At 38.7% G+C, this 27,293-nt stretch overlaps 1 protein-coding gene across 8 annotated transcripts in view; it reads left to right on the forward strand.

Moving 5' to 3' along the window:
- The window catches only part of gpatch8 (G patch domain containing 8), a 197,656-nt gene that overhangs the window by 20,929 nt on the left and 149,434 nt on the right, over nt 1–27,293 (forward strand). For 2 of the 8 annotated variants that reach the window (XM_072561775.1, XM_072561773.1), the window contains exons 2-4: nt 22,177–22,251; nt 22,499–22,520; nt 27,191–27,208. Coding sequence is in view for 2 of the 8 variants with exons in the window: in XM_072561770.1 (XP_072417871.1) it covers nt 22,177–22,251 (75 nt within the window). In the remaining 6 variants the exon portion in view is untranslated. Of the gene's footprint in view, nt 1–22,176; nt 22,252–22,497; nt 22,521–24,582; nt 27,209–27,293 lie in introns of those variants that run through there. The other 6 variants (XM_072561776.1, XM_072561772.1, XM_072561771.1 and 3 more) reach the window with 5 other exon arrangements.

A 27,293-nucleotide genomic window follows, 5' to 3' on the forward strand; every position in this document is an offset into this window, starting at 1 on the left:
AAGGCCTGGTGAGGAAGGCAGATTTCCTTCCTTGAAGGACATTCAGGAGGTTTTCTGACAATTGATATTGGTTTCATGGTTATCATTAGACTCTTTCAGATACTCATTGACTTCAGATCCCACCATTTGCCATGGCAGGATTTGCATCAGATTCCCAGAACCTTACTTGAGTTTCTGGATTATAGGTAAAGTATAAAGTCACCGTAGTCTTAGAGGACCGCAGTGTTACACTCTTATTAGAAAGAGACATGACTGGTGGTGGTTTAACCTCAGGGTCAGCGCACCTCAAGTGAGGGGAGAGGTTGAGAAGGAGAATCTTTCATGGTAACTTCAGCCAGTGCAGAAATTGAACCTGTGCTGTTGGCAATCCTCTGCATTGCAAACCAGTGGTTGAATTGACTTGGGGTCAGTTAGTTCAGTTGACTGGATGGCTGATTTGCAGTGCAGAGTGATACCAACAGTGTGGGTTAAATTCCTACACTCGCTGAGGTTACCATGAAGGATTCTCTCGTCAACCCCTCCCCTCGCGGGAGGCATGATGACACTCAGGATAAACCAGCACTAGTGGCTCTCTCTCTCTAAAAGGATCAAGTAGTCTTATACATTTTTATTTGTTTCACCTAATTTCCTCATTAACCTGTTTAGAGATGTTGTCATACATCTCTGAGGCAGGTGGGACTTGAACCCGAGCCTTCCAGTCTAGGGGTAGGGACACTACTGCTGCACTACTAGAGGACTCCTATGGTCCAGTAGGACTGTGGTGACTTCACCTTTTTTGGATTAATAGTTTAGCTATAATACTACTAAGCCATCACTTCCCCTAATGAGGCCAAAGCTATTGTCTGTTCAGTGCCTGTTGCTAACTCCATATCCTCATCACTGATTTCATCCTCTTCCCACATCACTGCTGAAAGGTAACAATTTTGTTTGCTTCCATAATATCTTATTTGACTTGAATCTAATGATGGATGGATGAACCAATTTTGAATTTTAAAGCCAGCAGTTAACTAACCACATAAACTAAGAGGATGGCAATTATTGGTTGGGGTTGATTAGTGTAAAACTATTATGTATTTATGCTGTTCCTTTCCCTTAAATTATCCCTCACTTTCTACCAAATATGCCATGTAATTGGAATTGCAACATCTTTTGCAGTTCAATGAACCAATTTTCTCATTTATTTAAAATAACAACTTGGCAAAAACTACACAAACGACAGAATAGTGAAGTAATTTCATGTTAGTATAATTTTGGAAGCAACATTTTAAAAGTTCCTTTGTTCACAGCATTCATATTTATGTTTTATCTGCTTTTTGACAGTCAGACTATATAATGCAAGAGCAGATGTAGGCCATTTGGTTCAATGAGTTTGCCATGTCTTCAATGGGATCATGGCTCATCTGATAATCCACTCCACATATCCCCACAACCCTTGAATCCCCTACTGATTAAAAATCTGTCTATTCAGTCTTGAAAAGATTTAACAAGTGTGTTTCATACACACTTTTGTTAGTTTAAGGCACTTATATTAGTGCTTATTTTTGATTGTTTATTTACTTATGTTGTATCAGTGGAGTATTGTGTTTGACTCAGTTTATATTGTTGTGATCCATCTCTCTTGAATGAGATACAACATGTCACTATGGTTGGAGACCCGGTCAGTGAGGAATTGACAGTTATTTCCCCTGCGTGTTTTCAGTTTAATCAAGGTAGGTGGCAGGTACAGTTTTGTGCGATGTAGTTACTTATTTGACTTCTGGGTCTGTCTAACTTTAACATTTTTATGGCCCTAAATGTCTTCATTTCACCATGGATTTCCAATCCTCTACACTTTCTTTATTCACTCGGGTGATCTGAAAGGTCTTCCCAATTGTTTGTCTTGAAGGTATCCTAATCACCTACCACTGACGAGCATTGAATAACTTCTACTTCAGTTCCATTCACTTCCTTGAAATAGAAGATGTTTCTGCGAGAATTCAAAGGTCCCAGTTCTATTTTATGTTTTTGAAAATGTATTCAATGGTTGTGGATGTCATTGGCTGAACCAACATTTTTTGCCCAGAGAGCATTTAAGAATCAACCAGATTGCTGTGGGCTAGACTAGATAAGGATGGTAGATTTCATTCTCTCAAGGACATGAGTAAATCAGATGTTTTTTTTCCCCAACATGTGGCAATGGTTTCATGATCATCATTGGTCTCCAGATTATGGTTGAATTCAAATTCTACCATCTGCCATAGCAGGTTTTGAACTCAAGTACCCAGAAAATTGTCTAGGTATTTGGATTGGTAGTTTAGCAATAATACCAGTGGCTATTGCCTACCCTTTTATGGGACATATGAAACAATGTTTCTAGTCCTACTTCCCAGGATTGAAATCTTTCCTGATGTTTGTCAGACCAGAAACATTTAATTAACCTTGCTGCTAGTTTTCATCATTTGGTGCAGTCCTTCCTCAGATTCTGTCTCCATTTCTATGGTATGATTATCATCCAGTACCCATTAAAGATTCATTGATTCTGTGCTACCTTGATTTCACTTACTCACATCTAATTGCCTGTAAAGATTTTATACTGTTGTGTAAGTTTCCCTGTCTTTGTCATATCTTTTCTAATCATGTGACCAATGATTTTAACATGTCTTCCTATTTCCTAAAGTGAGGCTTGCCCTGCATCAAAATTGGCAGGCCCTCCACTGGATGTGCTTGTTTACCTCATGACTGATGTAAGTGCAACTCTCTTTGACAGTTCATGATGAAAAATAGTACCATGTTGCAAAAGGGAATACAAACACGTTGCAATAAGTCACTATCCCACCCAAGTAATGGTTAAAACAAACCCATAGAGATCCTCCAAATAAATACTTGTTCCTTCAATGACAACACTTTATTTTTAAAGAGCAATTTATTGCTCATGCCACCAGCGATATGTATTCTCTTTTTGAGAAGGCAGAATCTGTTGTTTATATGTTAAACACTAGCAAATTGTAATTCCTGAAATTACGCAAGATTAAAAAGTTGATTATGAAAAGGTATTTAGATTCTAGCTCTCACTGTTGATTTCAATTAATACAACATTAGTTTAAAAGCATTTGCTAATTTCGACTCGTGATTTAGAACTTGAGTTTCTTAAGAGAGAATTTTATCAATAACTGTAGAATTTGTTGAATAAGTAAATAATTGCCTATTGATACAGTTTTAGACAATTGAAAATTATTGATCAATGTAAAATCTTAAGCTTCAATTAGTTAAAGGTTTTCTTTTCACTCCGAGTAGCCTAGATTGTAAATTGCGTGCTGAAATCGCGCACATGAAATATTCTTTGCAAGTTTCTGGAAGTGCTAATCTCAATGATTAGATTGAACATTTTTGTAACTGCATCATATGCTTTCAAAAAAAGCCACACCTTCAAATATTAGTGAATCTACTAAGAGTATTGTGTTCAGTGCAATAAGCCTTGATCTGATCTTTTGACCTAGCTCATTTCTGATGAAAGTCATCAACCTATCTGTTCCTTTCTCCATAGATGCTGCCTGACTTTCTGGCTATTTCCAGGATTTTGTATTTCTGTTTCAAAGATTTTCAGCGTGTGCACTTTTTTTACTCTAGTCGAATCTGCTCAAATGTCATTGGCTGAGTGACCTGGCTGGTGAGCAGAAGTTAATGTACATGTAGTGAGCTGTTGAATGCATTAAAGCAACTGAAGTGTTTCATATTGTGACATTTATTATGTAAGAATTTAGTGAACTGATATAGTATCCAGTATTATAGGTTTACCTAGTACTGTGAATTATATTGCTGTAATAACATTTGGCACTCCTTGTACATGTTATCAGCGAAAAGTTGCAATTTTAGTTTTATAATTCATTGTATTGGTTTCCTTAAATATCTAAAATCAAGGGGTTGAGTATTGAATGCTACAGAGACAACTATTTCTTTATATCTGCTCAATTTGTATAGTATTGAACTTTCCAGCCATCTTCAAAATAGCCATCATTGTGTTTTGTAATCAATCTCCAGAAACATGAATGCTGAAATTAATTCAAAGGTTCATGTTTTGTAAGTCAACTCCTGACATTTTTACTTCAAAAATGTGAAGGTAACCATGAGATGTATGTGGCTTGTGACAAGTCTTGCCCACACACTGTAATGTTACGATGACTTGCATATAACCACTGAAAAAATTACTAATATGTTTTCATAAAGGTTGTTCATGAGCTCAGTTCTTCTCATCATCTGGAAAATGTCTTCAGTAGTGTTTCCCAAATAATAACTGCTGCAAATTTGGTGCCAATTGAGCCCTTCCAATATGCCACAATTCAACACACACAAGTAGAAAAACATCCAAAAGAATGAGCTGTTTCCTTCAAGAGGAGCATGCCTATCTTCTGCTTCATGACTTTTGTTTGATTTCATTTTTATGTTATGAATGGGAAAATGAAATGTTTGTATACCTCGGTCAAGCAAATGTAGGTCATATTAATCTGACTCTAAAATACAAAATCGATTTAATTAAGGGAAATGGCAGATGGAAGACAGCATCAACTTCAAACCATGCAAAAAAGAGATCATTGATATTGAGTTACCATCAGCCTGCTGATCTTTGGCCAAAGCTGGACAAGACGTGACAGTGAAAGGCCAGAAATGAAACCATTACTACTCAAATGTACTCATAGTATTCTTTATGTAAATGTAATTCTTTTCCCCTAGCGGTAGGACTTGCAGATTTTTATGTTTGTATATTGATTGTACACCTCAATACTGATTTGATGTAATCTTGGAGGCAACTGAATTATTGAATTAGTTGTTTTGGTAATAGTATCTGAAACTTTGCAAGGCGTGCTCAAATGTTACAACCAGCATACGTGCTAACATGAGAGAGATCTTCAATAAATCAATGAATTCTAATCATAATATGTTTGGAATTTTCTTGCTTAAAAAAGCAAAGTAGATTTCAATTACATCTTGCTCAAATGCGACAAGTAGTAGGAACTGATTTCTAAATCTTTAGGTAAAATCTGTAGACATGTAGCAGGTACTGTTTTATATGGCTCTGCAAGGTTACTACTGAGAAGTGGTACTAGCAACACCCTATATGATGTCATGTGGACTTGTGGGCAGAAAGGCTACAGATCTCTAAGGAATGAGAACTAGCATCTGCCCCTCCAACCAAATCTCCATATTAATTACCGTGGTGTCACTGTACTCTAACCAGTTGCTAGCATGCACTAAACTGTACCTTGTTAACTGAAAGAAGTACATTCAGTTATAGTAGGAAGTGGTTTTCCTCTACCATGCAGAAACAAACCGGTCCAAAGACTTAGAGCTGGTGGCAACAACCTTCGGTATGAGCAATAAAGCATAGCGAACTGGGCATGCTCAGACAACAGGGAGAAATAGGAAACTTAGCCGAGAAATACCACAGTTGCTTAATGTGTGCTGTTTTGTAAAATAGGGAACAAATGGCGTGTGGCACTTGAACAACTTCTTTTGTGTTGTTGCGTGGCTGGTGGTGATTGTCAAAAGCCTGAATATATTTCTCAAAGGGCAGAGGCAGGTTGGAACAGCTGCACATTGATGTAAAGGAACATAAGATGCAATGGGAACCAAGAGCTGGCATTGCTATTCTTTCGGGCTTTGACAAAATATTTTAAGCTCTTAGTGGTGATTGTGATAAAGTTTCTTTGTATTCCTAACCATTGTATTATTGATTTAGGTGCAAATAAAGCCTTTAACCTATTTGTAAATTTTTGTAAATTAATAAAAAGCAGCTTTTGCTTTCACAAACTGATGCACAGATGTGTGGCTTCATTTAATCTTGTGATAGTTCCAGCAGTGTAAATGGAGACAAAAAGGTAGCTTGTTTTTGAATCTTTCTGTCAGTTTCTTTCTTTGGTATTTATCCAGTATATATGCATAATATAAGCATCAAAAATTGAAATTTCCAGAATATCAAAATGGTTAATACAGATTGGGATTAGAACTCAATTGTAAATGAAGGTGAGTGACAGCCAATTTGATATAAATGGAACAGCTTTGTAATTCTGTGAGTAATTAAAGTCACTTTACTGTGTATTACTCCTTGATTTAATAGTGCATCTCATACTGGTAGGATAATAAAGTTGTCTTGCAGCTCAAGGTAATGTTGAATGTTATTTTTATGTATGGTTGGTATTTACTTAGATTATCAGTCTGGCCCAAGTATAGTCCATAACTAACAGCTATATACATAAAATTATTGAATGGATAAATTTTCACTTTTCAAACATTATATATGTACCAAAGAAAGCAATACAACCCATCTAATGGAAAGGTAATAGACCTCACTTACCAGTTTAAATATCTACATGTTTCTTAAACTGAGTCTCCCCTTAATTTTTTCTAAATTATTTACCTCAGTCTATTCAACTGGAATAACATTGTGTGGGCTTATATTTTTAGAATTGTTTCCTGTTTGGCTTTATTCTTCTAAATTCTGCAATCTCCACTGAATGCATTTGGTCATCTGTTCTAGAAAGCTCCAGGTAGAGTGTCGTCTAGTCTGTTATCTTTGTGCAAATTGAATTAAGTAGCCACTCAATTCGATTTCCATTTTTCAGTGTCCTCATGTCCCCTATAATCCTTCCTCCAATCACCTTAAATCTGTGACCCCAGTAATTGACCACTTCATGAGGAGAAACGGGTCTGCTATATCTAAGCCCCTAATTATGTTTCATACCACAATTAAGTCACCCTTCGGCCTCCTCTATTCTAAGCAAAACTACTGCAATCTATCCAATCTTTCTCATAACTACAATTTTCAAGCCCTGACAATATTCTTGTAAATCTCCTCTACTGCATCTAGACCATTAGTCATGATGTGGAGGTGCCAGTGTTGGACTGAGGTGGACAAAGTTAAAAATTACACAACACCAGGTTATAGTCCAACAGGTTTATTTGGAAGTACAGGCTTTTGGAGCACTGCTCCTTCGTCAGGTCGCTAGTGGGGCAGGATCATAGGACACAGAATTTATAGCAAAAGATCATAGTGTCATACAACTGATAGAATATGTTGAACAAACCTAGATTGCTGTTCAGTCTTTCATCTTTTAGAATGGGGGTTGCATGTTTTGATTAATTAATATGTAAACACCAGAACTTCTTTCAAATCACATTCCTGAGGTAACTTAAGGCTATACTAAAGAAAAAGTGACATCTCAGCTCAGACAATGCAAAAAGACACCTTTAATGCATTGTCTGAGCTGAGATGTTACCTTTTTTAAATAAAACCTTAAGTTATCTCGGGAATGTGACTTGGAAGAAGTTCTGGGATTTACATACTAATGAATCAGAACCTGCAACCCATTCTAAAAGATGAAAGACTGAACAGCAATCTAGGTTTGTTCAAGATATTAAATCAGTTGTATGACACAATGATCTTTTGCTATAAACTCTGTGTCATTTGATCCTGTCTCACTAGCTACCTGGCAAAGGAGCAGGGCTCCAAAAGCTTGCACTTGCAAATAAACCTATTGGACTATAATCTGATGTTGTGATTTTTAATGTAGAGCATTAGTGACCTTCCAAAACGTGGTGACCAGAACTGTGTACACATTTCAACCTGTGCCCTATCATGTGTTTAATATAGTTCGGGCATTACGTCCCTGTTCTTGTATTCAGTATCTCACCCAGTGAAGGTACCATCTTGTATGTCTTCTTTATGACCGTACCAACTTGTCCTGCCACGAACAGGGTGCTGTGAATAGGCACTCCAAAGTCTCTCACTTGGACTCAAATATTTATAGCACAGAATCAAGCCATTTAGCCCAATGTGTCCATGGCAGTCAACAAAGATCTGACTAATCCCATTTTCCAATTTTTGGTGCTTGTCCTGAAGGCTACAGCAATGCAAGTGAAGATCTAAACACTGCTGAAAAGTTGAGTTTCTGACTCATACACCCTTCTGACTCTTGAGTTCCAGACTCCCCCCACCCTCCAGAGTGGAGGGAGAAAATGTCTCCTCAACTCTCCTCTTAGCCCTGTACCTCTAACCATATATCTATGTCCTCTATTTAGTAATCCTTCCATTAATGGAAAAATGTCTTCCTTTCAGCTCAATCTATGACTGTCCTAATTTTATACACCTAAATCCCTCGCAGCCTTAGCTACACTGAGGAAAACAACCCCAGCCTATTCAATCTTGATCCATAGATCAGACCATCCAGCCCAGGCAGCATCCTGGTAAATGTCCTCTCCATCCTTTCTAGTGCAGTCACCTTCTTCTAATAATGTGGCAATCAAAACTGAATGCAGTACTCTAGCACTCTGTACCGTTACAGAATTGCCTATTATATTCTGTACCGTGGCTAATAAAGACCAATAGCTCATTAGCTACCTTATCCACCCACTCTGCTCTATTCAGGGATCTGTGGATACTTTGAATTGAATTTAATTTATTGTCACATGTACCGAAGCACAATGAAAAGCTTTGTCTTGTGAGCAATGCAGGCAGATCACAGAGTTAAGTAGCATAGATAAGTAAATAATAGGTAATCAGCAGCAAAACAAAAACACAGGTACAAGTGAATGTTAAGAGTTTGAGAGTCCATTCAGTATTCTAACAACATTCGGGTAGAAACTGTTTGAAAACCGGCTGGTGCATGTGTTCAAGCTTCTGTACCTTCTCCCTGCTGGTAGAGGTTGTAGAAAAGCATTGCGAGGGTGGGATGGATCTTTGAGAATGTTCTTGACAGCAGGCCTGGTAGATGGATTCTGTAGATGGGAGTTTGGACTTTGTGATTGTCTGGGCCGTGTTCACCACTCTCTGTAACCATCTCCGATCTTGAATGGTACAGTTGCCACACCAGGTGCTGATACTTCCAGACAGAATGCTCTCGATAGCGCACCTATAAAAGTTGGCAAGTGTGTTCGCCATCATGCCAAATTTTCTCAGCTGCCTGAGGAAGAATAGAGGTCGTTGGACCTTTTTAACCAGAAATCATCAAGTTTAGTAATCAGTCTCAAGGGGATAATAGTGTTAAAAGTTGAACTGTAGTCAATGAGAAGGATTCTTATGTAGCTGTTCTTGGTGTCAAGGTGTTCTAGGGAGAAGTGAAGGGCAAGTGATATAGCATCTGACGTAGATCTGTTGGTCCGATAGGCAAATTGGAATGGGTCAAGAGTCGTGGGGAGGCTGGAGTTGATTAATGCTATGACCAACCTTTCAAAGCACCAAGGTCACTGATCATCAGAGATTCTTAGGGTTCAATCATTGATAGTGTAACCTTTTGCCTTGTTAGCCCTCCCCAATGATAACCTCTAATTTTTCCAGGTGGAATTGCATTTGTTATTGCTCTGCCCACCTGACTTGTTTGTTAATATCCACATGCAGTTTACAGCTATCCTCCTTGCTATTTACCATCCTAACAATTTTCTTGTCATCTACAAGCTTTTTTATTGTACCTTTTACATTTTCAGTTCAAATTATTGTACTTCAAACAGCAAGGGCGCTACCACCAGGATCCCAGTGGACACTTCCAACAACAGAAACATTCCTCTAATAACTCTCTGCCTGTCAGATCATGTTAGATTGAATATGCCACTTTGCCTGGAATCCTATAGGCTGTGATCTTTCTTGACCATTCTGCCATGTGGATCCTTATCAAAAGTTTTACTAAAGGTTATATAGTCCAAAGATGTACAAGTGAGATGGATTGGCCATTTTAAATTGCCCATAGTGTCCAGGGATGTGTAGGTGAGATGGGTTAACCATGGTAAATATAGGATTACAGGGATAGGGTGGGGGAATTGGGTTTAGATGGGCTGCTCTTTGGACAGACAGTGTGTACTTGATGAACTGAATGGCCTGCTTCCACACTGTAGGAACTCTATGACTCTATGATTCTATATTGAATGCATTACTCTCATCATTCCTGGTTACCTCTTCAAAAAATTTGATTAAATTTGTCAAACTTGAACTACCCTTACCAAATCCTACAACGTTGAACAGTACAGGCTCTTTGGCCCTCGATGTTGTGCTGACTTTTTATCCTACTCTACAATCAAACTAACCTACGTACCCTTCATTTAACTATCATCTACGTGCCTATACAAGAGTCGCTCAAATGTCTCTAATGTATCAAACTCTACTACCACCAGTGATCGTGCATTCCACACACCCACTACTCTGTGTGTAAAGAACTGACCTCTGACATCTCCCCCAAATCTTCCTCCAATCACCTTAAAATTATGCCATCTTGTGATGGCTATTTCTACCCTGGGAAAAAGTCTCTGACTTTTTGTCACTGCCTCTCATCATCTTGTACACACCTATCCAGTCACCTTTCATCCTCTTTGCTCCAATGAGAAAAGCCCTCGCTCCCTCAGCCTTTCTTCATAAGACATGCCCTCCAGTCCAGGCAGCGTCCTGGTAAATCTCCTCTATATCCTCTCTAAAGCTTCCACATCCTTCCTATAATGAGACGACCAGAACTGAACACAAAATTCCAAGTGTGGTCTAACTAGGGCTTTATAGAGCTGCAGCATAACCTCGCTTCTCTTAAACTCAATCCCCCTGCTAATGAAAACCAACACACCATATGCTTTCTTAACAACCCTACCAACTTGGGTGGTAACTTTTGAGGGATCTATTGACGTGGACCCCAAGATCCCTCTGTTCCTCTACACTGCCAAGAATCCTGCCTTTAACTCTGTATTCAAATTTGACCTTCCAAAATGAATCACTTCACACTTTTTTCCAGGTTGAACTCCACCTGCCACATATTAGCCCAGTTTTGCAACCTGTCAATATCCCGTTGCAACCTACAACAGCCCTCCACACTATCCACTAACCTTTGTCATTGGCAAACTTTCCACATCCTCATCCAAGTGATTTATAAAAATCACAAAGAGCAGAGGTTCCAGGACTGATCCTTGCGGTACACCACTGGTCACTGAGCTTCAGGCTGAATACTCTCCATCTATTGCTACCCTCTGCCTTATATGGGCAAACTAATTCTGTATCCACATAGTCAAATTTCCCTGTATTCCATGTCTCCTCTCTTTCTGAACAAGCCTACCATGGGGAATTTTATAAAATGTCTTGCTAAAATCCATGTATACCACATCCACTGCTCGATCTTCATCAGTGTGTTTGTCACATCCTCAAAGAATTCAAAAAGGTTTGAGGCATTCCCCCTCTCAAAGCCATGCTGACTATCTCTAATCAAACTGTAGTTTTCCAAGCAGTCATAAATCCTCTCTCTCAGAATCCTCTCCAATAATTTGCCCACCAGAGACATAAGACTGACTGGTCTGGAATTCCCAGGATTATCCCTATTCCTTTCCTTGAACAAGGGAATAACATTTGCCATCCTCCAATCATCTGTTACTACCCCAATGGATAGTGAGGACGCAACGATCATCGCCAAAAGTGCAGCAATCTCTTACCTTGCTTCCCGTAGCAACCTTCTCTATATCCCATCTGGCCCAGGGGACTGCTCTGTCCTTCTATGTTTTTCAAAATTTTCAGCACATCTTCCTCCTTAACATCAACCTGTTCAAGCACCTGAACCTGTTTCACGCTGTCTTCACAAACGTCAAGGTCCCTCTCAATAGGGAATACTAAAGCAAAATATTCATTAAGGACCTCCCCGCCCTCTGACTGCTTGGTGTTCATTCTAAATCATGTTGTCCATTTCCGATTATCCATTACTCACCAGTTCAGGTATATTCTATCGTTCAACATTCTTTCTAATAACTTCCCCAACACCATGATTGAACTGACCAGCCACATGAAGAGGCAGGGATTAGGGAGATACTGACTATGAAGGCAGGTGGGATTAGTTCAGAATAACACCATGGTTGACGCAGACACGGTGGGCCAAAGGGCCTATTGCTATTGTTGTACCTTACTGTTCTCTAACTACCTAATCGATCCATTCATTCCTTTTTTCAATAATGTCTCAATGTTAACAATCCTCTGGCACCTTAGCTGTGGTCAGGGATAATTTGAAAATTACTATCAGGGCCCCTAGTATCTTCTCCCTCAGCACTTGGGATACATCTCATCCTGCAGTTTTAGCCACTTTTAAGGCTGCCCCAGTACCACCTCTGTCTCTCGGTTAATTTCTTCCATTGTTTCATAATCTCCTATCCTGATGTCTTATACCCGAGTACCCTTTTCTGTTGTGAAGATTGATGCAAGGACACATTGGCTACGTGGTAAACAGTGCTGCCTCAGCACCAGAGACAAGGGTTTGATTCTAACTTTGGGTGATTGCCAGTGTGACGTTTGTATGTTCTCCCTGTGTCTATGTGGGTTTCTTCCAGGTGATCCAGTTTCCTCCCACAGTCCAACGATGTCCAGGTTAAGTAGATTGGCCATAATGAATTCCCCTATATTGTCCAGTGAAGTGAAGGTTAGGTGGATTAGCTGTGGTAAACATGGGTTATGGGGATTGGTGTAGACCAAGTAGGCCAAATGGACCTTTTCTGCACTATATGGATTCTGTGATTCAAAATTTTCTTTGAGGATTCTGGGCCTGCACACGGATCACCTCTTTGGTTTGTGATGGACCCTCCTCTTTCTCTAGTTGTTCACTTGGTGTTTATATTGGGGAGAAAAAACTGTGTGTCCTTTATTCTATCCACCATTGCTTTCTCATGTACTCTCTTTGCTGTCTGATTCTCTTTTAACCTCCCCTTCCCCCCCCCCCCCCCCCCCTCTACTTTTATACTCATTTGGGGATTCCGCAATATTGAGCCCACAGTTTCTGCCAAGAGCTCTTTTTTTCTTAATGCTAATCTTTATGTCCTTGGCATCTAGTGTACTCATATCTTGGTCCCATCTTTGTCTCTACAGAACATAATTGCTTTGTAACCTTGTTATTTCTTCCTTGAATGCCTCTCACTATCCATTTGCCTATTGCGTATTCATTGCTTTGTTTGTCCTACCCACATGATAACCTCACACTTCTCTGGATTAAATTCCATTTACGTTTTCTTACATACTCAACCAAACCATTGATCTTATTTTGTAATCATGCTCTTCACTGTCAACTAACGGCTAATTTTGATGTCATTTGCACATTTCCGAGTTGTGTCCCCATATTTTAAGTGAGGGATGTGATTAAGTTAGGTATGTGAAAGGCAAAAAAATGGTTAAGACTAAAATTGGGCCCTTGAAGACAGAAACATGGGAATATATTACGGGGAACAAAGAAATGGCAGAAGAATTTAATTGGTACTTCAGATCTGTGTTCACTGGGGAAGACACAAGCAATTTCTCTGAGGTAACAGTGGCTGAAGGACCTGAACTGAAGGGAATTTATATTTGCCAGGAATTGGTTTTGGAGAGACTGTTAGGTCTGAAGGTTGATAAGTCCCCGGGGCCTGATGGTCTACATCCCAGGGTACTGAAGGAGGTGGCTTGAGAAATCTTGGATGGGTTGGTGATTATTTTCCAGAGTTCGATAGATTCGGCATCAGTTCCTGCGGATTGGAGGGTGGCTAATGTTGTACCACTTTTTAAGAAAGTTGAGAGAGAGAAAGCAGGAAATTATAGACCACTTAGTCTGACCTCAGTGGTGGGAAAGATGCTGGAGTCTATTATAAAGGATGAAATTATGACACATCTGGATAGTAGTAATAGGATAGGTCAGAGTCAGCATGGATTTATGAAGGGGAAATCATGCTTGACTAATCTTCTGGAATTTTTTGAGGAAGTAACTCTGAAGATGGACGAGGGAGATCCAGTAGATGTAGTGTACCTGGACTTTCAGAAAGCTTTTGATAAAGTCCCACATAGGAGGTTAGTGAGTAAAATTAGGGCGCATGGTATTGGGGGCAAAGTACCAACTTAGATTGAAAATTGGTTGACTGACAGGAAACAAAGAGTAGTGATAAACGGCTCCATCTCGGAATGGCAGGCAGTGACCAGGGGGGTACCGCAGGGATCAGTACTGGGACCGCAGCTTTTTACAATATATATATTAATGATATAGAAAGTGGTATTAGTAATAACATTAGCAAATTTGCTGATGATACTAAGCTGGGTGGCAGGGTGAAATGTGATGAGGATGCTAGGAGATTACAGGGTGACCTGGACAGGTTAGGTGAGTGGTCAGATGCATGGCAGATGCAGTTTAATGTGGATAAATGTATGGTCATCCACTTTGGTGGCAAGAACAGGAAGGCAGATTGCTACCTAAATGGAATCAATTTAGGTAAAGGGGCAGTACAAAGAGATCTGGGTGTTCTTATACATCAGTCAATGAAGGTAAGCATGCACAGCAGGTAGTGAAGAAGGCTAATAGCATGCTGGCTTTCATAACAAGAGGGATTGAGTATAGAAGCGAAGAGGTTCTTCTGCAGCTGTATAGGGCCCTGGTGAGACCACACCTGGAGTATTGTGTGCAATTCTGGTCGCCAAATTTGAGGAAAGACATTCAGGCTGTTATGGGAGTGCAGTGTAGGTTCACGAGGTCAATTCCTGGAATGGCGGGACCACCTTACACTGAAAAACTGGAGCGACTGGGCTTGTATACCCTTGAGTTTAGAAGACTGAGAGGGGATCTGATTGAGACATATAAGATTATTAAAGGATTGGACACTCTGGAGGCAGGAAACATATTTCCGCTGATGGGTGAGTGCCGAACCAGAGGACACAACTTAAAAATAAGGGGTAGACCATTTAGGACGTTGATGAGGAGAAACTTCTTCACCCAGAGTGGTGGCTGTGTGAAATGCTCTGTCCCAGAGAGCAGTGGAGGCCCAGTCTCTGGATTCATTTCAGAAAGAGTTGGATAGAGCTCTCAAGGATTGTGGAATCAAGGGTTATGGAGATAAGGCAGGAACAGGATACTGATTAAGGATGATCAGCCATGATCATATTGAATGGTGGTGCAGGCTCAAAGGGCAGAATGGCCTACTCTTGCACCTATTGTCTATTGACCCTTTGCTGAGCCCTATGAAACAGTAATGAACACCACTTTCTATTCTCAAAAACAACCATGAATCGATATCCTTTGTTTTCTATTGCTGAACCAGTTTTGTATCCAACTCACCACATTCCTTTGTGTACCATCAGCTTTTATTTTTCTGACTAGTATGCCACGTTGGACCTTGTCAATTGCCTTATCTAAAATCTAGAGACAAAAAAAACTACAGATGGTCAAATCCAAAGTAGACAGGCAGGAGGCTGGAAGAACATAGCAAGCCAGGTAGCATCAGGAGGTGGAGAAGTCGAAGTTTTGGGTGTAACCTTCTCCAGGACCTAAAATCTATGTAGGTAACTTTCATTGTAGTACCCTCCTCAATCTTCCTTGTTACTTTCTGGAAAAAATCATTTCAGTTAATAAGATGTAGTCTTTCTTTAACAAAGCCATGATGAATAACCCAGGTTAATTCTCGCAATGTTGATTCTGGTAATTTGCCCACCACCGATGCTAGACCGATAGGCATATAATTATTTAGCCTGTACCTTGTACTTTATTAAAAATTGTACAATGTTCATAGACCTTTGGTTAGTCACCTGAATCGAATGAGCGTTGGAAAGTGATCCTGAGCCTCTGCTACTTCCTTCCTGGCTTCCTTTAAAGTCTTAGAGTCTTCAGTTCATCTGGTGCTGGCAATTTATCTACCTTCAAGGAAGTTAGTCGTTCCACTTGTCCCATCTCACAATTAGAGTCATAAAGTCATAGAGATGTACAGCATGGAAACAAACCCTTCGGTCCAACCTGTCCATGCCGACCAGAAATCCCAACCCAATCTAGTCCCACCTGCCAGCACCCGGCCCAGATCCCTCCAAACCCTTCCTATTCATATATCCATTCAAATGCCTCTTAAATGTTGCAATTGTACCAGCCCTCCACCACATCCTCTGGCAGCTCATTCCATACACGTACCACCCTTTGTGTGAAAAGGTTGCCCCTTAGGCCTCTCTTATATCTTTCCCCTCTCACCCTAAACCTATGCCCTCTAGTTCTGGACTCCCCGACCCCAGGGAAAAGACTTTGTCTATTTATCCTAATCATGCCCATCATAATTTTGTAAACCTCTCCAGTCAGTCTCCAACGCTCCAGGGAAAACAGCCCCAGACTGTTTAGCCTCTCCCTATAGCTCAGATCCTCCAACCCTGGCAACATCCTTGTAAATATTTTCTGAACCCTTTCAAATTTCACAACATCTTTCCGATAGGAAGGAGACCAGAATTGCACGCAATATTCCAACAGTGACCTAACCAATGTCCTGTACAGCTGCAACATGACCTCTCAACTCCTGTACTCAATACTCTAACCAAAAAAAAAAGCATACCAAATGCTTTCTTCATTATCTTATTTACTGTGACTCCACGTTCAAGGAGCTATGAACTTGCACTCCAAGGTCTCTTTGTTCAGCAACACTCCTGAGGACCTGACCATTAAGTGTATAAGTCCTGCTAAGATTTGCTTTCCCAAAAATGCAGCACCTTGCATTTATCTGAATTAAACTCCATCTGCCACTTCTCAGCCCATTGGCCCATCTGGTCAAGATCCTGTTGTAATCTGAGGTAACCCACTTCGCTGTCCACTGCACCTCCAATTTTGGTGTCATCTGCAAACTTACTAACTGTACCTCTTATGCTCGCATCCAAATCATTTATGTAAATGACAAAAAGTAGAGGACCCAGCACCAATCCTCGTGGCACTCCACTGGTCACAGGCCTCCAGTCTGAAAAACGACCCTGCACCACCACCCTCTGTCTTCTACCTTTTGAGCCAGTTCTGTATCCAAATGGCTAGTATTCCATGAGATCTAACCTTGCTATTCAGTCTCATGGAGAACCTTGTCGAACGCCTTACTGAAGTAAATTGTTTTATCTAGGCTGAGTTTCCAATGAATGCCACCTCTAGGTGATGTATAAATTAAAAAGAAAGCTGGCGTCATTCTCAAGTTATGGAAGCAGTTACTTGTCTAAAGGTTGCGCTGACTAGGTGAAAAAAATTAGTAGCCTTTTTAGAGTGCTTGATAAGATTTGTAGCTTAGGTTGTGGATTCGTTCGCTGAACCAGCTTTTGGTGTAGGCCTCCCCCACCTTTCTCCTGATGCTAGCAGACTCTCGTTCTCCCCACTCCTGGTATAGGCACCTCAAGCTGTGCCCAGTGCCTCTGCTGATGAGTCGCTGTATGGAATGCAGTGACAATCAGTGCTTGCACAGATGTTTCCAGCTATATTATCATGCCCAAGTGTCAACAATTGCCTTGCATGCACAGTGACCATATTGCATTATGGAGAATCCCTCTGTTTTATCTCATGTTTTACACTCCTACTGTTTCACCAGAATGTCTGCACCATCTCTCTCCTTTGTGAAGGAGAGAAATACTACCATATATACTCATGTATAGTTCAAATTTTGAAGACTTTTTAAAGCTGAAATTAAGGGATCAACTTATCCGTGAGGTATTGTTTTCAATAGGATGAAATTCAGGCTTGGCATGAGTCAAAAAATGGACAAACAAGAGCCAGATCTCTCTATAAAATAATAAACAACAAAAGGAAAAAGAATTTTGGCCATTATTGAATATGTATCTACAAAATAACTGTCTCATTCTGCCTGCTCAGGTAGAATAGTAGTATTGTACCGTATTCCAGTTACCAGTACTGTAAAGTGCATGTAGGTCTCTACATATGTACAAGAGTTGACAGGCATACCAGCAGGTGGTCAGGCCATCTACCGGGGGTATTTGTACAACACAATTCATGAAATAAAAAGAGCAGCAGTAAAAACTAAAGACTGATAGTATTTTATTGGAAAAAGACTGCATAAAATTGTTAATAATATATAATAAACACGTTATATCGGAAAACCGATATTCACAACAAAAAAAACTCTTCTCACCATATATCACAAATATTATGGAAAAGCTGCTTAAAATTAAAGTTATGGTACATACAAAAGTCCATTAGAATCTTTCAAATTCACTGTCCGCATCAGTTGCACCATTGAATAATTCATTCTATTCGTCTGGGTCAAGCATATTATCATTGTATGGATCATCTTCATTTGCACTCTCAAGGGGATCATCAATTGGTTTGTCATCACTTCCATCTGACCATAAATAGTCATCCCCTGTACTATCTAAAGCATTAGAAATTCCACATTTTTTTTTTTGGAGGCTTTCACAATAATTTCAGTTTTCATCTCCTTCCAGGACTCAACAATCTTCTCACATACAGTTGCAAGTGATGGAGCATGCATGTTGGAACTGATTGTGAAGCTTTTTTCCCCTTCTTGCATCCAAGTGTCCCATTTCTTCCATGCTAAGTCCTTAAAGGTTTAGTGATGCTAACATCCAGTGGCTACACCATGCTTGTAAGGTCTCCAGGAATCATTGCAATGTCAGTGTCATTAGCTCAAAGTTCACTGATGATCCTTTTCACTCTGTGTGATCTGAACGTATCCCAAACCAGTAAGCTTTTCTCCTTTCTAAGTCCACCGGGTCGCATACTTCAGACCTCACTGATACAAATCTTGCAGCCACCTTCATCCATCCACCCTTTCTTATGGACAAGGACAACAATGCCTTTTGGAAATTTCTGTTTGGGCAGAGTTTTCCGCTTGAAAATCAGCATAGACTTTAACTTTGTTCCATCTGCCATACAACTAAGTACCACAATGAATTGATTTTTTTCATGGCCAGTAGTCTTAGTTTTGCTCCAATCTTGTCCACAGTTCTGTTCTCTGGCATATCAAAGTTCATTGGGGTTTCGTCCATATTGCTGATGCATGAGACCCTGTACCCATTTTTCTTTTGATTTCTGATTATAAAGCAATGGAACCCAAATAGTTTGTCATTAAGTTCTGCTGGTAGACATCGGACAATCTTGGTTTTCTGTGTAAACGCTAAATCATACCTTTTCATAAACTTTCTGCCCCATCCAGCACTGGCTTTGAGATCACTGAATCCACCTTTTCTCACTTTGTTTTTAGCACCTATTCTTCTACATCTTCAAGTCACATTGCTTCCGTTCTGACGACACTGAATTACCTAGTCAGCAATCTTTTCTTCTCGTTGTGGCCACTTGTTCAGCTTTCCTCGGTTGGCGTACTTCTGTTTTTGCAAAACCTTTAACTGTGTGGCTTTTTTCCTCCAATTTCAAGCAAGTTTTTCAGAAACACAGAACTCCCTTGCAGCTTTGCTATTGTTGTTCTTCTCTGCAACTTCAATAACTTTTTAGTTTCAACTGTGTTGTATACTTATTTCTTCATGATGTTATTTTGTCAGAAAGATTTGGGGGAGTTTTACAATAAGTTCAGAGCACAACTGTACGTGACACCTATTTGTAAGAAACTGAGGCATCAGCAGGACAAGGTCGAGGGCTGCCATAAGGTATTATAGATATTTGCGTGCACGAGTCGAATATATGTATGTAAATATTACATGCGCACGAACACATTTATGAAATCAACATTCAATTTAACGATTTGAAAATCGCATTGCACAAATATATGCTGGTGCACGTAACGTATGGTGATGTGCAAATCATGCCCTTTAAGGCTGCATACATGGTCAGGAAGAGACCACTGAAAAACTAGGATTGACTTATACATGAGGTATATGAAAAATAGCAGATTTTTGGTTTAAGGGGTCAACTTGTACATCAACCTATACATGAGCATATATGGTAATTAAGAATCCTAGCCGCATCTTCAGCATTCATGCACAATTTGCAATATACTTTGATAGGCACAACCCCTTCCTTAGTTATCTTCTTGCTCTTAATAAACTAATTTTTAAAAAAAAATTCCTTACCAATAACTTTTATATCCTCCTCTTACTTTTCTACTTTTCCTTTTCACTTCACCCTTGTACTCCTCTCAACTGTCTGGCGCATTACTATCTTTAAAGATTGTCATTAACTCTATTTTCTGCTTTATTTTGCCTTATATGCTGTTGGTTAACCAAAGGACTCTAGGTTTGACAGTACCACCCCTTTTCGTTTTGGGGACATGTCTGCACTTTACCCATATAATCTCACTTTTGACTGCTTCTCACTGATTAGCTACTGACGTTCAATTATCTGTAGCCAGTCCGCTTCTGCCAGATCATCTGTTTGTCTTTCCTGTTTTAGAACTTTCGCTCCTGTTCTATCTTTGTCCAATTCCATAATGATGCTAAATCTAACTGTATTATGATCTCTATGTTTTAAATGATCAACCACTGCTCTTTGGTCCACTTGCTCAGCTTCATTTCCGAAAGCTAAATCTGACATTCCACTCTCTTTCATTAGGCTTGTTACTTACTGGATAAACACATTCTCTTGAACACAGTTCAAGAATTTTGTGTCCTCTGCCTTTCACACTGTTTGTAATGCAGTTGATAACTGAGTAGTTGAAGCCCCGAATTATTTCCCTTTTGCAATTGCACTCTGAAGTTTGCTTGCATGCATACTTGTCTATCTGTGTCCTTCGGGATTTATTGCACATATCTACCACTGAGATTGGACCTTGTTTCTGAACTAAACCAGTGTGGCCTCATTTGATGCTTCATCTAGTATGCCATATCTCCTTACAGCTGCAATTTATTCTTAACCAATAATTCTGTGTCCCCACCTTTTGTTTTCCTATCTAGTTCAGTATCCTGTATGAACTGTAGTAAATATCCCAAGGTCTTTCATGTGTATGATATTAAAACTGAAAGCTTGTTCAAATATCAATGAGCATTGTATAGAATAAGAGGTTTAAGGAGGGAATGCAAATGTTTCGAGCTCAGTTAGCTGAAAGCTTGACCCACCAGTGAAAATACAAATAAGGTCAGGGATATGAAAAGTTTCAGAATTGATTGAGGTCTGATAACTCTGGGATGGTTGGTTGAGGAGCTCATAGAAATAGGGACGTGTCCAGGGATTTGAAAACAATACTGAGAATTTTAAACCAAAATCTAAATTGGTCTCTGGGATGAGTGGTTGTCCTGTGAAATTGAATAAATTGGACCAATTCTCATTGGAGTTTTGGAGGCTGATAGATGTGTTTGAGACATGCAAGATTCTGAAGGACTTAATTGCGTAAATACAGAGATTGTTTGTGTAATGAAATGTTGGGCCACAGCCTCAGGCTGGATTCATTTAGAGCAGAGATGACAGTTACTTCACCAAGGCAGTTGTGAAGCTCAGAAGTTTTTTTTTATTTGGGAGATTTGGATGCTTCATTTTTGAATGCATTTAAGAATGAGAGAAACAGATTTTTTAATTACTGAAGGAATCCAAGAATGTGATAAGTGAGAATTGAAGCCAAAGATCAACAATGATTGCACTAAGAGTAGGCGTGATGGGCCTTATGGCCTGCTTCAGCTCTTATTACATGCATTCTTCTGAAGCTGTGCTGATCTGGAAGCTAACAAAGGTCAGCATGTGCAGGGCATCCTTTGTGTCCTTAACCTGTGGTTGCCTGAATGAATGCAGCACCAACATTTGATGGTCAGCACCATCCAGGACAAAGCATCTCATCTAATGCCTTCAACATTTACTTTTTCTACCACTGATACACTGATGAAGTGTACCATCTATAAAATGCACTGCAGCAATTCCCCAAGTCGTCTCAGCACCTTCTATAACCAGAAGGACACGATCAGTTAGATGCCTGGGAACAGCACCATCTGAAACCTCCTTCCAAATCTCACATCATCCTGACTTTGAACTATATTGCCATTCCTTCATTGCAGTGGTTCATAAAGAATGCTGAATACCACCTTGTTCAGGACAGTTGGTGTAAATGCTGGAAGAACCAGTGACACTCGCATTCTGTAAATGAATTAAAGAACAATTATTATAAAAAAATATATTGCTCCAAACAGAGTTTGCCCAGGCTTTTGGGGGCATTGATGTTTGGTAATAAATGATAGAGTGTTCTTAGTACTGAAAACTATTGCATGAATCAAATGTGTACCTACGTCCCAAAATAATCATAACTCGCTATTTCAGTAGGAAGCAAAATGTAACTGTTGAAACTTGTCACATATCCTACTAAGTTTCTGCAACACAATCAAAGACTGAATTTGATATTGTTATTCAAGAATTCCAAGGTTGACATTCTTTTTAAATCTGTATTGATTTCACTTTTTTAACCTTTTGTAGAGATGTATTTCACCTCATATTTTCCACAATGAGCCACATAGTTTTATTGTTTAGAGTACGTTTTTATTGTTTTCCATTGACTTTTTAGGGAAATCACTTTGATCAGTATGAAGAAGGACATCTGGAAATTGAACAGGCATCCTTGGACAAGCCCATAGAATCGGTAAGAATTTGAATTTCAATTGAGACCTAATATGTGTAAAGCTGAATGATTAGGTGCCACTAACCAGCAAAAAAAAAATGTTAGTGCAGTTTTGAATAACTAGTCCAGAAATTTTTGAGCAGTGAAAATGACATAGTTGGTCCAAACTACTATCTAGAGCTTAGTGTACACCATTATTTTAATTTTAAGTTTTTCAGGTTTTTGTAATATAACGTTTATTAATGCTGTGCTGCTACTATATATACAGGACATGAAAAATGCATCTTAAGGTAAATCAACATTTTGTTTGTACTTCATGGATAAGTAGTACACGTGCTGCTTCATTGCTGCTTTCAGTAAAATGCTTCATAAATAATCCCACCTTTATAGTCGTCTCCTTTTGTAATATGTTAAATTTTTAATTAGTTCTAATTCAGTTAGGCTTCACATTATTTGAGTTAATCCAATGCTTTAGTTTCTTGGCATTTGTTTTTGTGTGTTGTAATTGTCATTGCACTCACCAAGTAAAAAATGGAACTTTGTGTGCAATGTAGGATGAGTGGACTGAATGGATGTGTTAAAGGACTGGAAATATGTGCTGATCCCCTTCGCCTATTGGATAATTTGCGCACGTTTTACTGATACAAAGGATCTATTTGTGGTGCACAGAGTAATGTAGAATTTGACAAACTAATACCCAATCTTCGCACTGCTTAAAATAGAACTTTCTCCAAAGGATGAAGTTAAGAATTGAGGGAGCCATCCTTTTCCCCAGTTGAGGCAAATGATTGATTTGAGCATAAAATCAACTGACCTTTAGACGTGCTTGCTGTCTTGAACCACCATCTTGCTACATTTCTTTTAATTGATTACGAAAGCTTTTTTTTAATGGGCATTAGATCAATTTAAAAGAAAAATGGCAGCCAATTAGTTGCACTGCTCAATTTAAAATGACTACTTTTACATAATCTCCAATAATAATCTGCAATCATTGATCATTTTGTGTCACTATCACATAGTTAATTACAAGTAAATAGAGCTACCATACCAAAATATTTACTAGAAATTAGTCAACAAGTTTTTGTTCTGCTAATATTTTGTAAACACAGCTATTCATTATTACATACCATTTTGAAAAGCAACCCTTGAGCAGTTTATATGCTTAGTTGGTTTTGACAGTGTACAAAAAAGCCTTCCAATTCAAAACAAAAATTTGTGACAGAGAAGAAACAATCCTATTGTTTTGTTGCCAATGACTGCCCAAATTAAAAACCACAACAGTTTGGTATATAGATGAGGTACAAAGACTTTGATTTGAAAGTTGCATGAATTTAATTGAGTAATGATTACTCATGATTTTTCATGATTTGAGGTTTATTTTGGGCTGACAAGTGGCAAGCAACATTCATACCACATAATTGCCAGGTTATGACCATCACCAATAAGCAACAATCCAAACACAACCGCTTGACATTCATTGGCATTACCAACACTGAATGCCCCACTATCAACATCTTTGGGGTTACCATTGACTAGAAACTCAACTGAACTCGCTACGTAATGGCTAATAGAGCTGGTCAGAGGCTAGGAATACTGCAGCGAGTAACTCACTTCCTGACTTCCTGACAAAGCCTGCTCATCATCTACGAGGTGCTTGCCTGGATGGGTGCAGCTCCAACAATACTGAAGAAAGTTGTCACCATCCAGGACAAAACAACCCAGTTGATTGGCATCATATCCACAAAAGTTCACTCCCTTCAACACATAGCAACAGTGTGTATTATCGACAAGATGCACTGCAAACATTCTCCAAACTTCCTCAGACACCACCTTCCAAACCCACAACCACTTCCAACTAGAAGCACAAGAGCAACAGATACATGGGAACACAGCACCTCCAAGCCACTTGCCATCCTGACTTGGAAATATATCATTGTTCCTTCACTGTCGCTGGAATTGCCTCTCTAATAGCATTGTGGGTCAACCCACTGGTCTGCAGTGGTTCAAGAGGGCAGCTCACTATCATCCTTAAGGGCAATCAGGGATGGGCAATAAATGCCCCAAAACAATGCCAACATCCCATGAATGAATTTCTGTTGTGCAGAACAGTTATGGTGCTAAACTACATTAATTAGTATGAAGGTGTTGCGGGATGTCGGTGATGTATATTATAGATAGAATAGTTAGTCCTAGCATGCTATGTTTAAATGTGCGTAAAAAAACCCACAAAGCCTGTCTAATTGGAAATCAAAGGGATCAGTAGATATTTCGGTACTCATGGAAGATATGCTTGTGTTTCCATGTAACAAATAATGCACACTACTTGGGGTGTCCACCATTTCTCTTCTGCAGCAGTTGGGCCATAATTGCTAAGCAGCCATGAACTGGTTTGTATTGCACGCTCTGCTATTTTTTTTTAGGGTTTCCTGGTTCCTTATCCTGTCCTTCCAGCGAAAAACCTACTGTGAGACTTTGCTGGCATGATGCTTGTCTATGGAATGGCAGTAGCTGATGATGCATGTTGATAATACTGCAGGATAAGTTTTCAATTGAGTTACCTATTAATATCAATACCTAACTGGTTTTGAGTTCTTTTTTACCATTTAACAGTGAGATACCTAAAATATACCACCCACTTTGTTTGCTTCCTTTAGATTCACTTGCGCATGCAGTAATTTTTTATGGCATTTTTAAGTCATTCATTTTTAGTTCACCAAAGCATTAACTGGCCAAAATGTTTTTTTTCTAATTAGTCAGTAAAACACCAAAACCAGACAGTCTTCATTAACAACATTTATAGTTCCAAAAAATTAGTTGACATATTTCAGCGTTTATTACAGCAAATCATTAGATAGCCAGAATAAAAGGGGTATAAAGTATATTTCCCATCATCTGTTACTTATGTAAATTACAGTTCCTGTTACATTTTTATACATTCTTACTAATTTTCTTTTTTCCCCAAAAAGCTTGGAAGAATGTTTACCCGTTTTTTTCCGCTCATTTGATTGACTTGTGTTATATTCCAGAGGTTAAACTTTAGAAGATGGGAATTCAGTGAAGATGGATGGCTATGAAATTTAACAACTAATTATTTGAGATTTTACTAAAATCCTACTAAATATCAAGACATTTTAAATTTAGCTACCACCAAAACATATTCAACAACTAGTTTTACATTTAATTATTTATTATGATTTAATTCTAACTTCTTCCCCTTCCCCCACCCCTGCAGAAAAAAAGTACTTGATTAAAAAAAAGAGTTCCATCACTTATTATTTCTTAGATGAAATAATGAGCATAAAATCGCTCCCAAAAACCGCTAAAACTTCTGGTGGTATTTAAGACTATATAGAAGTGACCTAGGATAACTTGATCACATTTTATTCCATTTTCTGAAGTGGAATTGTCCAATGCAAGTTACAAAGTCTGTTCTAACACTTGCCAAACCATTAAGAATGCGATCCAACATTATTTTGTAGTGAAGTTTGTTAGCATTAACAATAAGCTAATACCATACCAGTTAAATTACTAATTAATGGCTCTAACATTTTTACAATTGTCTTGTAAACTAAGGTCCATCATTTTCAGTTGGATATTTTTGCTGCATTGCAACAAAACACTAGGTTTTTACAGCTATAAAATTATTATTTTTAAAAACAGTATAATGAAGTTTCATTTTGTGGTGGTAGAGAACAAATTGGTATTTGTGTGAAAGTAGAAAGCCATGCCATCAAAAACAAAGTTCTTTTTAAACAGTTAGCTTTAATGCATTCTAAATGCACACATGTCCTGCAGCATTGTCTCTTGAGATGTGCTAAATGCTATGCTACAGTGTTCAGTCAGTTGGCTGCCTTGGAGAGTCCACAGATTTTGAGGAAATTCTGTATGAAGATTATTTTAATTGGAATTACTCAACAATTGATGTACATAAAGGATAACTATTATGTAAAATAAGATTAGTGCAGCTTATTTCTAATGCATGTGATTAGGCTCACCTTTTTCTATATTGATATTTATCTGTAGCTGTCAACAGAAAAATAACTAAAGGTTGATGTAAGAAGGTCAGTTTTTAATGCTCTTTCCCAAAGTCAGCCGTTAAATTTGCATATTCTAAGCAACCTTTTCAGAATGATTCCTTTCTAACTAACTTTCACAAGCACTAATTGAACTATTACAAAAGATGGAGAAATCTATTTTAGAAAATTCCTTGTAGAATATTATAAACTGCCCCTTAAAATCTGTAAAAATATTTCATGTGGATTCTAATAACTGATTTTGTTATGTGTAGCAAACATAGATTTTTATTTCCACTTTAACCATAATTAACATTTAACATATATTCAATTTAGCTTGAATATATTAGGTCACTTTCTATTTACTGGTTTAGTTTAGTACAGCAGTAGCATATTATTTACGGTAGTTAGATTATGCTTTTTCATTTTATACAAGATCTGTGGACTCCTAAACAGACAAAGGTCATGTCAATATGGCTGCTGATTTAATATTTAACAGTAGCCGCATGTTCCTTGCACTATAAATATTTCATGTCTTGTAGCTGTATGGTGTAGCATTACCATTTGGCCCTCCTAGCCATCATCGTGTGTCATCTATAGTTAAATATAAAGTTTGTTTTGGGAACTGTTCTAAAGTGCTCTTGCATGTAATGGCAAAGTAGTGCTCACCTTTCTGTCACACTTTCTGATATATCTCCTCACACATCTATATATTTTTTTATATACATATAAAAAATATATATTTTGTTTTAGCTTTTTTCTCCATTGTGTCATCATGGCACACTGCACTGACTTACAGCTAGCTGGTCTTGAATCGTGGATTTACATTGTGCTTTCACTATTACCTAATGTCGACATTACTTGCGAGCAGTGAATTGAACAGAAGCAGACCATTAGTGTTTGGACAGTTTCTTACTTTGTGTTACATTTAACTGTTCTTTTGACAGCCCAGTTTTTAAAGCCAGGTTCGTATGGAAATGCTTTCACTCCACTTGCACTGCTTTGAAATAGCCTATTGCTTCATCTGTCTGTTTGTTTTTTTTTTATTGC

This window comes from Chiloscyllium punctatum, chromosome 42 (assembly GCF_047496795.1).
Source record: "Chiloscyllium punctatum isolate Juve2018m chromosome 42, sChiPun1.3, whole genome shotgun sequence".
In the NCBI taxonomy this organism is placed as follows: domain Eukaryota; kingdom Metazoa; phylum Chordata; class Chondrichthyes; order Orectolobiformes; family Hemiscylliidae; genus Chiloscyllium; species Chiloscyllium punctatum.